The sequence below is a fragment of the Plectrocnemia conspersa genome, unplaced genomic scaffold, assembly GCF_051122295.1.
Source record: "Plectrocnemia conspersa isolate PC_06_02 unplaced genomic scaffold, ASM5112229v1 ptg000011l, whole genome shotgun sequence".
Taxonomy (NCBI): Eukaryota; Metazoa; Arthropoda; class Insecta; order Trichoptera; family Polycentropodidae; genus Plectrocnemia; species Plectrocnemia conspersa.
Window position 1 is genome coordinate 22,853,260 of NW_028277175.1, and position 15,753 is coordinate 22,869,012.

Here is a 15,753-nt window from a genome sequence, read left to right on the forward strand (position 1 = left end):
GTAGTGACGATGTTACTAAACATCATACGTCTCATACAAAAGATATATCCAGTAAAATAAAAAAAATAATGGACAGTATTCTGAAGAATATTTACGTTTCAGTTTTACTAGCATCAATGAGGAAGGATATCACATTCCACTATATGTTGTGTGTGGAGAAAAACTGTCCAATGGCGCGATGTATCCTGACAAGTTAAATCGCCACTTCACTACGAAGCACTCCGATCTTGCATCAAAAAGTAAATATTACTTCAAAAAATTGTTAAGCATGCAGAAGAAACAAGCGAAATATTTTGAAAAAATTGTTAAAATTTCCGATAAGACACAACTGGCGTCATACAAGATTGCTAAATTGATTGCTGTACAATTAAAACCACATACTATAACAGAGTCTTTAACTTTACCTGCATGTTGTGAAATAGGAAAAATTATGTTTGGTGATGAAGCAAAAAAGGAAATTATGAAAATTTTTCTTTCAAACGATACAATAAAAAAAATAATTAAATATGTCTGATGATATTGAGAAAACAGTTAACGATAAAATTTCCAAGCGATATTTTGATTTACAAGTCGACGAATCTACTGACATTAGCGGTAAAGCACAAATACTAGGATTCGTTCGTTTCATAAATCAAAACAAAATAGGGAATCAATATCTATGCTGCAAAGAACTTACCGAGCATACGACAGGACAAGATGTTTTTGATCTTATTCATGCATATTTAGAACAATTTAAAATATCATGGGAGCTATGTGTAGGAATTTGTATGGATGGTGCTCCTTCAATGGTAGGCTCATTTATAGGATTTGTAACCCTTGTAAAGACAAGAAAACTTAATATTATATCTACGCAATGTTTTTTACATAGAGAATCTTTAGTTTCGAAAACATTACCAACAGCACTAAAACCTGTACTAGATCAAGTTGTAAATATAGTGAATTTCATAAAATCAAGACCTTTAAAAACACGCATGTTTAAAAAACTTGCATTTCTATGAAAGCTATGTACGAGTGTTTGCTTTTTCACACTGAAGTCAAGTGATTATTTAAGGGTAAAGTTTTATGCCGATTCATAGAACTTAAGAATGAATTGTTAATCTTTTTTCGAAACGAAGGTATGGATGATTTTGTAAAATGTCTTCAGAATAATGATTGGTTTGCTAAAGTGGCATATTTAGCAGATATTTTTAATTACTTAAATAACGTTAACACAAGCATTCAAGGAAAAAACAAAAAATTCATGATATCCATTGACAAATTGACAGGATTTCGGAAAAAAAAAACTCTTTGGAAAAATCGAATAATAGAAAAAAAAGTAGATATGTTTCCTTCACTTAACGAAAACATTCCCGAGGAAGTTATTTCAGCAATAATAGAACATTTAACTTTATTGGAAGAAAAGATTGCACTTTCCATTCTTAAATATAGAAAATTATGACTGGATACGAAATCATCAAATTAGTCTCATTGTCGACTGATCGTACTCTAAAAATTAAATTTTCCGAAATAACTATGAAGAATTTTTGGATTACTGTCCAAGAAAAATATTCGGTTCTTTACATGAAGGCACTGAAAATTTTGTTACAGTTTTCAACATCATATTTGTGTGAGCTTGGTTTCTCAACAACAACTAATATGAAAACTAAAAAACGAGAAAGACAGAAAAAAAGTTAAATGAAGAATTCAGGGTAACTACATAAAATATTCGATCTAATATTTCTGATATCTGCAAAAGCCAACAAGCTCAGGTATCACATTAATTAATTTTTTATTGATCATATAAATACCATTATGTTAAGCAGGAACGTCATTTTGGGTAAGCAAAGGAGGGAAAATGCACCACTTAGATTTGCCACCCAAAGAGCACCTTTAAATATTAATACAGATATTTTTAATAAAATACGTAATTAAAAATTGTTTCTAGGGCAAAATTAACTAACTAAATTTATTTCCAATACTAAACTTTTTTATATAATTTAATTTAAAAAATATGTAAAAAAATTTTGTAATGTAATGTAATTTTGTATGTAACTATTATTTTTTTAAAATATGTAATAAAAATTATGTCCACATATTTTTTTCAACCTCTTAATTCTGGTGCACCGCCACTTTTTCCCATGATCAAAAGTGCACCGTGACTTTGAAAAGGTTAAGAATCACTGTACTAGAGACTACTCTTTCGCCATTATGGTGAAGAGATATTATGTATTTTTTAACATATTCAAAAGAATCTCTAAATAGTTTGCTTTACATAGAGGTTTCTTAAAGTTGACCTGCTTTAAATTTTTTGAATTGAAAATATCGAATAAATGATTTATTGCACGTATGAAGGTTACTGTACCTTATACCTAATACAAGGAAGTAAAATATGTTCAAGTCATATTTCCCGCAATTATGGTTCTAAAGGAAATCTAAAAAACGTGTATAATATTACTAATCTTAATATGTGGCAAAAATATTTATTAATGACATATACTATTTTTATCATTTATATTTAATTTGAATATAAATTAAATATAATCTCGAAGAATGGAATGCGCAGCCAGGGCCGGCCCTAGGTTATTTGGCGCCCCAGGCAAAAACTAAATTTGCGCACCCCCCCCCCCCCGATTAATACTTTTATAACTCATTACATCAGCTTAAAAGTATAATTTAATTTAAAGTAATCTAATAGTGTATTTGACACGATACTCTTTTTTGCGATTGTGGGTATTTAAAAATTTGTAGTTTTTTGTCGCGATTTTTTACGCGTGAAATAGAAATAGAGTACACAGTAGACAGTAGAGTGTACCAAAAAAACTAATCTCCTTGGTGAAACTTACAATGAGAAATGTCAAATGCCAAGTGATAGTACAAAATGATGATATCAAAACCTGTGGTAACACATAAAATGAAATATGAAAATAGAATATTATAAACAATTAATAATTATTAACAAAAAATCTTATCTCTTATCTTGCAGTACCGCTTTCCCCAAACGATAATCCCTTACTGATGATGTATTTAAGCAGATCGAATCATTCGATATACTTAAATACATGCATGCCTCTACATCTCTTTCACTCTAGTTACTAACACGCGAGCGATCGAGAGGGAAAGTATTTCACCGACCGACACTGATCCAAAGGTCAAAATTCACACAAGGTCAAGATTTTGTTGTCCGATCTCTTTCTGTACACAGATTGAAAACATTTTTTAAATCTTAGAAATAACTACCAACTCCGATGTAAAAATAATCAACTCAGATATACCAAAAGTTGATGTTTTATGAAAGGAAATGAGTCATAATGTGTTGCGTTGATCACAAACCATCGACTCGATTTGCTTATTTTTTTACACACGTTTCTTATATATTTTTAATATTTTTTTAAGAATATATAAAAGGCTGAACATTTTACACGTTTTATGTATCGGGTCTGTAGATGAATTGGTTGTATTGTATTCTATACAAATGACCACGTAATTCGCATCAAATAGAAATAATATATGCATGTTTTTATTGCTTTAGAGCGAATCTCGCTTAGGTCATCGTATTAGCTCGGCAAATAATATCAGATTATATTCTATAACATTATTGTTTGATAATTTTAAGTGAATATTGCGCCTTTATTTGGTATCACGGCGCCCCACAAGATCCACCGCCCCATGCGGTCGCCTGTACTGCCTGCCGTGTATAATTACGTGTTTTGCACGTGTCACTTTTAATAAAAAAACCTAAAATGACACAAATGATTGCAAAATGTAACCTGTGAAATGATAAATTGCATTTCCTCTACTGTTTTGCTCTGTTTTTACACGATAATACCGAACAGAAAGCCATATTTCACCGACGTTTCACCGACCACGTGCTCGAGTTGAATAACCTAGAGCAGGGGTTCCCAACCCCGTGCCCGCGGGCGCCATGGCGCCCGCGGACCGATTTGTGTGCGCCCGCCACTATTCGACCGCAATAGAATTTTTTTCACAAACACTAATTAAAAATTTAAATTATCTTTAATTATTTGTTATGTCTCTACTACACTCTCTCGAAGTTATCCGAACCGAAACTACAACTGAAATCAGCCGAGATCGCCGACTTTTTTCCGATTATAGGTCCTGTAAGTGGCAAAAAAGGAATCTTTGACGAGTCAGGTGGTGCCCGCCGCCCTACCGATATTGTAAAATGCGCTCTAGGATACAAAAAGGTTGGGAACCCCTTACCTAGAGACTAGTAATATGATTTTTCTAGGCACAATGGATTTGTTTGCATCGCCCTCTCTATTATATTTCATTACTCTATACTCTATAGCAGGGCTTCTTGGGGTCGCGAGATTTTAATGTAAAATATTTAAATTAAATGTTTTAAATCATTTTTTCAAGCCGTTCATTATGATCATATAACTTTTATTTACTGCCTTATAGGAAGGCATTTGGAGCGAAAAATAGCAGCAGAATTGAACAATGTGCTTCAGGAAGAAGATTATAAATTTTATTAAGAGCCATGCCCTTAACAGCCGCTTATTTTCAAATCTCTGTAAGGATACGGATTCCCACTACACAAATTTATTATTACATGCAGAAGTAAGATAGATATAAAAAGGTCAAAGTTTAAGAAGATTGTTGTTATTAAAGGACGAAATTGAAACGTTTTTAACCGAACAAAAATGTGATCTTGTTGCTTTTTTCCAAAATGACCTATATCTATCGAAGCTGCGTTATCTGTCAAATATTTTTGAGATAATAAACTACCTTAGCTTGTCTCTTCAAGGAAAAAATTGAAAGTTTATTTAGAAAATCAACGTTTGGAAAAGTAGGGTAGAAAAGGATTCGTTCGAAATGTTTTCTAGTATCGACAATTTTATAATCATTGTAAAACTTTTATCGCAAAAATTATTATAGGTCACTTAAAAGCGCTAGAAACACAATTTCGTAAATATTTTATTTAAAATATTGATTATATTGGATTCAAAAATTATTTTTAATTGCCTTGAGTAAGATTGATCACCTGCCGTATAAAGCTCAAGAGGAATTTGCTAAGCTTTCGAGTGACTAAAACTTAAAACTAGATTTTGTAAAAGTTCACGATCTCTTCTAAACTTTTCAAACTATGCCGATACGCTGCAGTTTCCCGATAATAACCTTTATTGCAGCGCAGGTAGAAGCAAAAAGAACACACAATCGTATTTTCGTGCGACGTATACGACTTTATTCTTGTGACTGGGCTCTAGCACGCGCGAACGTATGTGTGTACATATTGGACGCTGTGAATTTCACTGACGTATATCAACTATACAGATGTAATTCAGCAGTATTAAGCAGTAGGTAGTCGAGTTCAAAACAGAGTAGTCTTTGAAGTTACAGAGTAGTCGTAGAATTACTGATATGTGTCGAAGTGAATCTCTCCCAAGCTTTAAAACTTTCTCTCATATAACCTTAAACCAATTAGAAAAGGCTTACTTGAATCACATAGGCTGTACTGTAAAACACCGCTTCTGTAATTAGTAACTCGAGTGATCCTCTACAAACGACACTACTGTGGTTGCATCTCGATGGTCACATGAGGTCACGCATTAGAATAACTGATTGTTGAACGAAACAATATTTTTATTGTTTTGACGAAACAAATAATAATATTTATAAGTATAATACATATTACTTAGTGGTAATAAATGGTTATAGAAGGTTAAGTTTCGTGGTAATTATTGTTACGGTTTTCTGTCTATTCATGAGTTATTACATTTAATTGCTGTAATACTTCAATTAAATAATTTAAAGACAACAGTAATAAAAAAATATTTATTGATGCAGATGACAAAGACGGAATTAAATATTTTTTCAGAAGACATATTTATAACGTGAGCAGATCATCATCTATAGAGAAAAGACTGAAAATACTCCTTTAGGTGATGCCGAAGCATTACTGTTACAGGAACAGCTACAAGAGTCATCAGACATTCCATTGCTTCCATTGTTTCCGTTGTTTCCATTGTTTCCATTGTTTCCATTGTTTCCATTGTTTCCATTACTTCCACCGATTCCACCGATTCCACCGATTCCACCGATTCCACCGATTCCACTGTTTCCGTTGCTGGAGTTAACTATGGATGCAACAGTGTCCTTTGCGCCAGCGACAACTTTGGTTGCATACGTAGTCTTTGATTCAACAATGTCTCTAGCTCCAGCTATCTTGGATACGACAACACCTTTGGCGTCAGCAGCAGATTTGCTTGCCCATGCAACTTTATCTCCAGCTGCTTTAGTCGCACCAGAGGTAAACGATCCAGCAGTGTCTTTTGCAATTGCTCCATAGTTTTCATTGATTCCATTGTTTCCACCGATTCCATTGTTTCCATTGTTTCCAGTGATTCCACCGAGTCCATTGTTTCCACCGTTTCCATTGTTTCCATTGTTTCCAGTGATTCCACCGAGTCCATTGTTCCCATTCATTCCATTGTTTCCATTGTTTCCAGTGATTCCACCGATTCCATTGTTCCCATTGTTTCCAGTGATTCCACCGATTCCATTGTTCCCATTGTTTCCATTGTTTCCATTGTTTCCATTGTTTCCATTCATTCCATTGTTTCCGTTGTTTCCATTGTTTCCACTGTTTCCATTAATTCCATCGAATCCATTAATTCCATTTAATCCATTGTTTCCGTTGTTTGAGTTGACTATGGATCCAACAGTGTCCTTTGCTCCAGCGACAATTTTAGTTGCATAAGAAACCTTTGATTCGACAGCGCTTTTGGCGTCAGTAGCTTTAGCTTTACAGGCCTCGACTACGTCGTTTGCTTTAGCTCCATAGTTTTCATTGATTCCATTAATTCCATTGACTCCATTATTTCCATTGTTTCCATTGTTTCCACCATTTCCATTGTTTCCATTCATTCCATTGTTTCCACCATTTCCATTGTTACCGTTGTTTCCATTGTTTCCATTATTTCCATTGTTTCCATTATTTCCATTGTTTCCACTGATTCCGTTGTTAGAGTTTACTATGGATTCAACAGTGTCCTTTGCGCCAGCGACAATTTTAGTTGCATAAGAAACCTTTGATTCGACAGTGCTTTTAGCGTCAGCAGCTTTAGATTTACAGGCCTCAACTACGTCTTTTGCTTTACCACCATAGTTATCATTGATTTCATTAATTCCATCGATTCCATTGATTCCTCCGTTTCCATTGTTTCCATTGTTTCCACCATTGCCATTGTTTCCATTCATTCCATTGTTTCCATTGTTTCCACCGTTTCCATTGTTTCCATTGTTTCCATTCATTCCATTGTTTCCATTGTTTCCACCGTTTCCATTGTTTCCATTGTTTCCATTGTTTCCAGCGTTTCCATTGTTTCCATTCGATCCATTGTTTCCATTGTTTCCACTGATTCCGTTGTTAGAGTTTACTATGGATTCAACAGTGTCCTTTACGCCAGCGACAATTTTAGTTGCATAAGAAACCTTTGAATCGACAGTGCTTTTAGCGTCAGCAGCTTTAGCTTTACAGGCTTCGACTACGTCTTTTGCTTTACCACCATTGTTATCATTGATTCCATTAATTCCATCGATTCCATTGATTCCATTGTTTCCATTGCTTCCATTGTTTCCATTGTTTCCACCATTTCCATTGTTTCCATTCATTCCATTGTTTCCACCGTTTCCACTGTTTCCATTGTTTCCATTGTTTCCATTGTTTCCACTGATTCCGTTGTTAGAGTTTACTATGGATTCAACAGTGTCCTTTGTGCCAGCGACAATTTTAGTTGCATAAGAAACCTTTGATTCGACAGTGCTTTTAGCGTCAGCAGCTTTAGCTTTACAGGTCTCGACTACGTCTTTTGCTTTACCACCATAGTTATCATTGATTCCATTAATTCCATCGATTCCATTGATTCCTCCGTTTCCATTGTTTCCATTGATTCCTCCGTTTCCATTGTTTCCACTGTTTACATTGTTTCCATCGTTTCCATTGTTTCCATTGTTTCCACTGTTTCCATTGTTTCCATTGTTTCCACCGTTTCCATTGTTGCCATTCATTCCATTGTTTCCGTTGTTACCATTGTTTCCATTGTTTCCATTGTTTCCACTGAATCCACTGATTCCGTTGTTGGAGTTTACTATGGATTCAGCAGCGCTCTTTGCGCCAGTAACAATTTTAGTTGCTTTTTTTGCTTCACCTACAGCTTTAGATGCACTAACAGCAATCGATTTAGCAGCGTCTTTTGCATTAGCTCCATAGTTTTCATTAATTCCATTGTTTCCACTGTTTCCACCGTTTCCATTGTTTCCATTGTTTCCATTGTTTCCGTTGTTTCCAATGTTTCCGTCGTTCCCATTGTTTCCATTGTTTCCGTAGTTTACATTGTATCCATCGTTTCCATTGTTTCCATCGTTTCCATTGTTTCCATCATTTCCATTGTTTCCAGCCCCTTTGTTATCGGTATTAGATTTGCTTACACTAGTTACTATAGACATTGAGTCCGCCTTGCAAGAACAGTCTCCGATGGGACTCGCATTTACAACCTGCAAGATAGTCATTGATTAAAATGTAGCATTATAGATTAAATCGTGTAGGTTTACTTACTTGTGCTGCTACAAAGCAGGCTAAGAAGAACAATGCGATTTGGCTCGACATCTTGGCTTGGAGTTAATTAGTGTAAACCTAAAGTGTTTGTGAATGAGATCGCTGTCGGCCGCATTTTATATGATTTCAGATTAGTGCGAAAAAGTTGCGTATTTACCATTGTATACCAATCAAGCAAATACGTCAAATTAGTAATATATTGTTTTAGATGTAATTGTATAGAGTAAATATTTAATTCTTTGTCTTAAGTTTAAAATTGACACAACTAAGTAATTTATGTTTAAACAAATTGATTGATGCAAACGCAAATTGTTGTGAAGAGCAGCATCGGTTGAGTAAAACTGTGCAGCGATTTCATATTATTCGAATAATTATTGCAATATTAACAGCAATATCGCAAAATCTTCTTATTTCTGCAAATAAGTAATGTGCCACAATATTTATTACTTGTAGCAATGACACTAAAATTTTAAGAGTAAAGAGAAAGTCATAAGATTAATATTTTTTAAAGACTTGCTCGCTTGAGTGTACATATAACCACAATAAGACAAAAATTGCGTCACCGCAGAAGTACGAATCTCAATCGCATTCCACAGGCTAATTAAAAAGATTGAGATTTTTTTTTGTAAATATATTTAAAACACGCTTTCCTTAGATAGTACTATTGATCGAAGCCAAAACGAAAGCAGTTGCATACCCTTCCTTTAGATTTAGAAAAATTAGTGACGTTCATCAGAACTTTATGTAATCTCATCTAAAATAAATTAAAACAGTTTGAATTTCTGTACATAATTGACATATTTATGTTTCAGGTAAAACATGTATTTTATTTATTCATCTGCAGAATGATATGAGCTAACAATAAATGTATTTCAGCGATTTTAGTCATCGCCATTTTAATATAAAATATTGTAAACTAAAATGAGATCATCCGTGTGTAAACGATAGTTCTAATCTACGAGATAATTTAAAACAATATTTAATATTTAATGTTTAAATTTTTTTTTTAGCAGGATTAAAGTTGGCTTTGACAAAAAATATCATAAATAATAAAATATTTCGACCTTATTTTATAAATTTTGGAACGAGGGAAGATCTAGTTAATTGTATAATTAATATCAAACTGTCAGCGATTGCAAATATGTCAAACCGTTGATAGATTTACTTGAGATGCGCGCAGAAACAGTCAATATTTAAAACTGTTTGTTTCAACTTATAATTTTAATGAAGTATCTGTTGATGTCTACAACAGCTTAGTTTGCCTAAAAAAATCATTAAATTTTCCAATATCTAAATAATAAGCGTATGGTTAGAAACAGGCGCACAGTTTTGTCATTACATCTCCAAATATTAGCTTTGATCTCATCACCTGCAAAATTATTTGAAATTGTTTTGCATAAATACATTTTTAATCATTGCAGGTGTATGCTTCTCGACCAACAACATGGTTTTCGTAAATCTCGATCCACTGTCACTAATCTAATGATTTTGTCTAACTATGTTTCAAAATCATTGGACTCTGGTGTACAAGTGGATGTCATATACACAGATTTTGAAAAAGCATTTGATAAAGTTAACCATGCTTTACTTGTAAAAAAGTTATCTAATTTCGAGTTTTCTGAAGATCTCATAAATCTATTCTCAAGTTACTTGACCAATAGATATCAATTCGTCAAGTATAATAACTCTTTTTCAGAACAAAATATACAACCCCTACTGGAGTACCTCAAGGATCCAATTTGGGTCCATTGTTGTTTTTATTGTTCATTAATGACATAGACACAGCAATAGAGCATTCAGATTTTTTTATTATATGCAGATGACTTGAAAATTTACAAGAAAATGCATTCGATTTCTGATTCCCTCGACCTACAGGAGGATCTCAACTCTATATGGAAATGGGCTTGTAAATAAATGTCACACAATTTCATTTTCAAGGTCGTTAACACCGGCAAAATATTAATACCATCTAGACGGATATTTTCTGGAAAGGTTTTCTTCAACTAAGGATTTAGGAGTGACTTTCGAAGAACGTTGGAAATTTAGCCAGCACATTGCAGAGACTCATAGCAAATCCTTAAAAATGCTCGGTTTTATCTTGAGAAATGCGCGTTACTTCAAGAATACTTTAGTATTGCGCACTCTTTATGATACTCTAGTCCGCAGCATACTAGAAACTAGCTCCATCATTTGGATCCCAGGCGTAATGAATCAATGTAATGAATTGAAGCTGGAAAAAGTACAATGTAAATTTCTTCGATATTTATACTTGAAGGAATACGGGTATTATCCATTCTTGTTTCCCAGTGCTTTTATTTTGGGAGCCCTGGGATACGTTTCTTTGTCGACTCGCAGAAGTGTTTATGTAATTAAACACTTCTGGAAATTGCTCGAGGGCATCGTAGACAATCCTTCAGTGCTCGAGCAGCTTCAAATGTGGGCTCCTGAAGGTGGTTATAGTTCTCGGTCGCGTCCACTATTCTTGCCTGTAAAGTCTAGAACTGGAGCACTTGCCAACTCTTCTCTGGCCAAGGCTATTCATCTGCTCAATTCTGTCCATAGAAATATTGACATTTTCTCTTGCACATATGGAGTTTTGGTTCAGTTCGTATGGGACAATGCACACATGTTGAGGTGATTTGTGTCTGTTGTTTTGTCTTGTTTATATTTGTATGTATTATGATGTATTTGTACTTTTGACTATCGTGACGATGGTTATAATTTTAATAAATAAATAAATAAATGGGTATACACCTGGTATGTTCCAGGGTATACACCTGAACAGGATAACTGAACTTCAGTCAAAAGTGTTTAGCGCCATTGTGGCTCTAAAATCAATATTTAATAGAAAAGCGCGCTTACAATAAAAAATAAAATCTTAGTCTATAGACAATTAATCAAACCTGTTTCAACTTACGCGTGTCCAGCTTGTAATTTTAATAAACTACAAGTAATTGAAAATAAATCCTTAAAATAATTTATAATACACCGTTTTATACTAACCCTAAAAAACTCCACACCAGATATTTAATTCCTACCATTAAATAATATTAAACTGAAATATACAATAAAAATATCTCACGAGACCATATAAACACAATAATATCAAGAATCGGCGATTACGACAAAACAAAACTTAAACACAAACATAAAATGCCTAAGAACATATTGTTTAATGCAGTTAAGCCAATTGCAATGTCATTAGTTTTAAGTCTATAGGATTAGGTTTATTTAATTTTGTATGTGTTATATTTTATATATTGTATATATTTATTTTTCTTCATTTTTTTTTTATTTCTTTTTTAAATTTGTAAAAGGTCTTATCTATTTTTCCTTAAATTTAGAATACTATAAAATTTTTTATGCAATTGTATAACTGAACCGATTGTAAACATTGGAAATAGCTATGAACCAGTATTGTGCATTTAATGTGTCTGTATGCTATTGTACTTATTCATAAAACGCCATTGCCCCTTTGGGTGCCCCTTAATTGCTATTGCGAGCTATTGGTAAGATAGTGAAGTTGAAGAAAACAATTTATTTTGTCATGCTTTGCAATACGCAATACAGACAAGGATATAATGTTATATCCTTGTTATCAGCTACACAGTGGTTTTAATGTCTAATTTCAACCATTAAATATAAAAATGGGTTAAAAAATCAGAACGAAGAAAAATAATATTTAAAACCCAAAAAGTTGAGATTCCGGTATTCGCACAGTTGCTAGCTTCGGTACCTCACGACAGTGAAGTACCGACAGCTAGTTGCTTGGTATAATTATGTAAGTTATAAGCCGATGTTGTTAAATATATAAAAGATTTATACGTACATCATTTAAGTAGCTCACAATATAAGTAGAAACTACAGCTTCAATAACAGACAAAGTCCAAAATCTAAAAACTTCTACAAAATTAATTGAACCTTTATTCTACTCTTCTTTCTCGTGGTATGGCTATTCAAACATTCCTACAAATGAACAATTTAAATTTGCCACTTTATAATAATTTTCAATATCCTAAGTAAAACATAATCAATAATTAAAGGTTTACATAGGTTATATTTTAAAACAGTGCAATTTGAAGTATTTGTAATTTTGTACAATTTTTTATCCGAGAATAAACATTGTTTCTCAGGAAAAAAACAAAAGCACATAAAAGGGATATAATTATATTTTAAAAAACACTTTTCTTAATCTAAAAAAAAAAAGTTTCATCGGATTGTAAATATTTCTTATCAGCAAAATTTTCCATCAAAGAAATAGGTAATTTGATAATATGAGCCGTTTTCACAACTTTTAAAATCAAAAGAATACTTGATCTTAGAGTTTTACAGTGAGAAATTCTAAATTTTTATTGCCAATTTGATTAATTAATTGTTCTCAGACCTTTTGTGGTTTATTTATGAATTTATTTTCGATCGTTTTTTCAGCTATTGTAAGAAAAAAATAATACGTATACGTATACACATACATATACATATGCATATGCATATACGTATACGTATACATATACGTATAAATATACATATACATATACATTTGCATATGCATATGCATATACATATACATATACATATACATATACATATACATATACATATACATATACATATAAATATACATATACATATACATATACATATACATACACATACACATATACATATACATATACATACATACGTTATTTATTTTCTTAGTTATGTTTGTATCTTTGTTTCTTCAGTATTTCTTTATTAAAAAACTTATTATGATTTGTCACTACATGTATATACCAGCTGGTGTACTACAGAAGTATACCTAGGCCGTTTCTTTTCATTCTATATGCTTATAATATTCCAATTTAAAAAATACTAATCTATCAGTGTACGATGATCTAACTAGTTATTATGGTCTAAAAAACTTCAAAAAAATCTCCTGAAAACTTAAATATTTTTTTATTAAATGGAGAATTAAAATGAATCAAGAAAAACAGAAACAGTAATATTCACCAAACGTAGACAACCCTTGCCTGCACTCATTAAGAGTGAACAAGGGCATAACAATGAATGGAGAGCAAGCGTTAAATACTTACATAAACTTGGACTTTAATTCAACAAACATATAACTGGATTCGGTCAAAAGGATTTGGCCCCATTGCGGCTTCAAACGCAATATTTAATTGAAAAAGCGCGCTAACTATAAGAAATGAAATCCTAGTCAATATATACAATTAATCAGACCTGTTTTAGCTTACGCTTGTCCAGTGTGGAATAACGCGAGTAATACTAATTTTAAATAGCTTCAAGTTATCTACAATAAAACTATAAAAATAATACATAAAAATACATGAAAAATACATAAAAATAAATAAAAAATACGTAAAAAATAAAACATAAAAAATAATACATAAAATAAAATCATAAAAAATATGATAATACACTGTTTTATACTAACCTTAAAAAACTCCACACAAGATATTTAATTCCTACCATTAAAGAATATTGTTATTATCAAACTGAAAAATACTACAAAAGTATCTTGCGAGACTTTGCAAATCCACTAATCTCAAGGATCGGTGATTACAACAAAACAAAACTTAAATTCAAATACAAACATAAAACGCCTAAGCACATATTGCTTTGACGCAGTTAAGTCTACTGCAATGTCAATAATTTCAGGTCTACAGGGTTAGGTTTATTAAATTCTGTATATGTTATATTTTATATAAGTATGTATACTTTATTATCATATTTTTCCTTGAATTTTATTATACTTGCGGATATTTTTTTATTGTATAACTTTACCAATTGTAAACAAGGAAAATGGCTATGTACCACTCATGGGTGGGGCTGGCGAAAAAGCCCGACAGCGATCGATTTTATAAAATTATTTTTTCCCTATTCGTTACGAGATCGATAAGTTATTTAATTATCTTTACGACGTATACCAATAATATAAATATTATGCTTTTATCTTAATTAAGAATTTCATTTAAAATTTGTGTATTATTAGGTAATTCTTCATCCAATTACTCCCAAGTGCTTATTGTGAAAACATGATTTTTTTAAAACTCTTTCACACCGGTTCACGCAGAAAAGTTGTATGTTTTAATTTTAATTAATTAATTATTTGAAAAATATTTTTTTTCTTTTATTTAAATAAAAAGGAACAGTATAACTATTTAGTTTAAAAATATCGGCATTTCGGTAAGAGGAGGGGGTCCGATAAACATTTTGACATGGAAGCCCGCTTTAGGATGTGGGAGCCATGGTACCAGTATTGTGCATTTAGCGTTTTTTAACTTTTTAACTTTTATAAAAAAATTCAGTTTGTAAAATAAAAAACATTTATTTCGACCCCTGGCCCCATCTGTTTCAATTGTCACCAGCCACCAAAGTATATATGTACATATATGTATATGTATGTAGAGTACGCTCGGGATAAGGATTCCGGTTTGTAGCTGTATGCGTGTAGAATGTGACTCAAAACAATTTCGCTCAGAATATTATTTATTTTTTTATTCTTAAAACACACAATTATGATATTACAAAGAGTCCTCTATAAATTGGTAGACATTATAAATTTATTTCCTTTGATTGGGCGGAAAGTGGTTTTCTTTTTCTAAGTTTTGACATTATTCTAAAAATATTAAATGAACCATAATTAATTAACCTAACCGAAAAACAATAATACAATAAATTTAATTTTCATAATAATTGTTACTTTTCTTTTTAAAATAAATCCTAGATAATAAAATCAAAAACTATCCGTGTAACACTGTACTTCAAAAATGAATAACAGCGATGACGAATCAATGAATGTCCTTTAAAAAGAAAGTGAGACAACAAAGTCAATAGGTACATATGGCATACGCGCTTATATCGCTTCTCCCTCTCATATATGTACCTGTATAAAATACATTCACAAAACGGAATCCTTATGTGTAGTTGCTGGGCTATTTTAGGTGATGCTTTGGTTTTGTTAATCAATAAACATGGCGAATCATGCGAGCTGTACTCGGATTATATTTTCGGTCAAATAATTAAAATAATAATTTTAATGGCAATTAATTAAAATAATAATAATAATAAAAATAAAGTAAAATCAGTATTTTTCTTTCGGTAATACCGGTTTTGAAATTCCGGTTTTGTTGCAGTCCCTAGTAGTGACGGATGGATCATACACAGAGTAGAGCCGCTGCAGACTAATGCAGATC

General features: G+C 32.2%; 1 protein-coding gene across 1 annotated transcript; it reads right to left on the minus strand.

Moving 5' to 3' along the window:
* Positions 1–5,761: 5,761 nt before the first annotated feature.
* Positions 5,762–8,648, minus strand: LOC148229997 (uncharacterized). The gene is made up of 2 exons (XM_088197324.1): positions 8,558–8,648; positions 5,762–8,496 (listed from the first exon to the last, which is right to left on the minus strand). Exons 1-2 carry the CDS (start codon positions 8,606–8,608, stop codon positions 5,851–5,853), a joined length of 2,697 nt encoding a protein of 898 aa, XP_088053450.1. The 5' UTR covers positions 8,609–8,648; the 3' UTR covers positions 5,762–5,850.
* Between the last annotated feature and the right edge of the window lie 7,105 nt (positions 8,649–15,753).

Excerpts from the sequence above, each read along its gene's own strand:
- LOC148229997 (XM_088197324.1), bottom strand. The coding sequence starts at position 8,608 with ATGTCGAGCCAAATCGCATTGTTCTTCTTAGCCTGCTTTGTAGCAGCA. Across the intron at positions 8,497-8,557 it reads CCTGCTTTGTAGCAGCACAA|GTTGTAAATGCGAGTCCCAT; the intron begins GTAAGTAAACCT and ends ACTATCTTGCAG.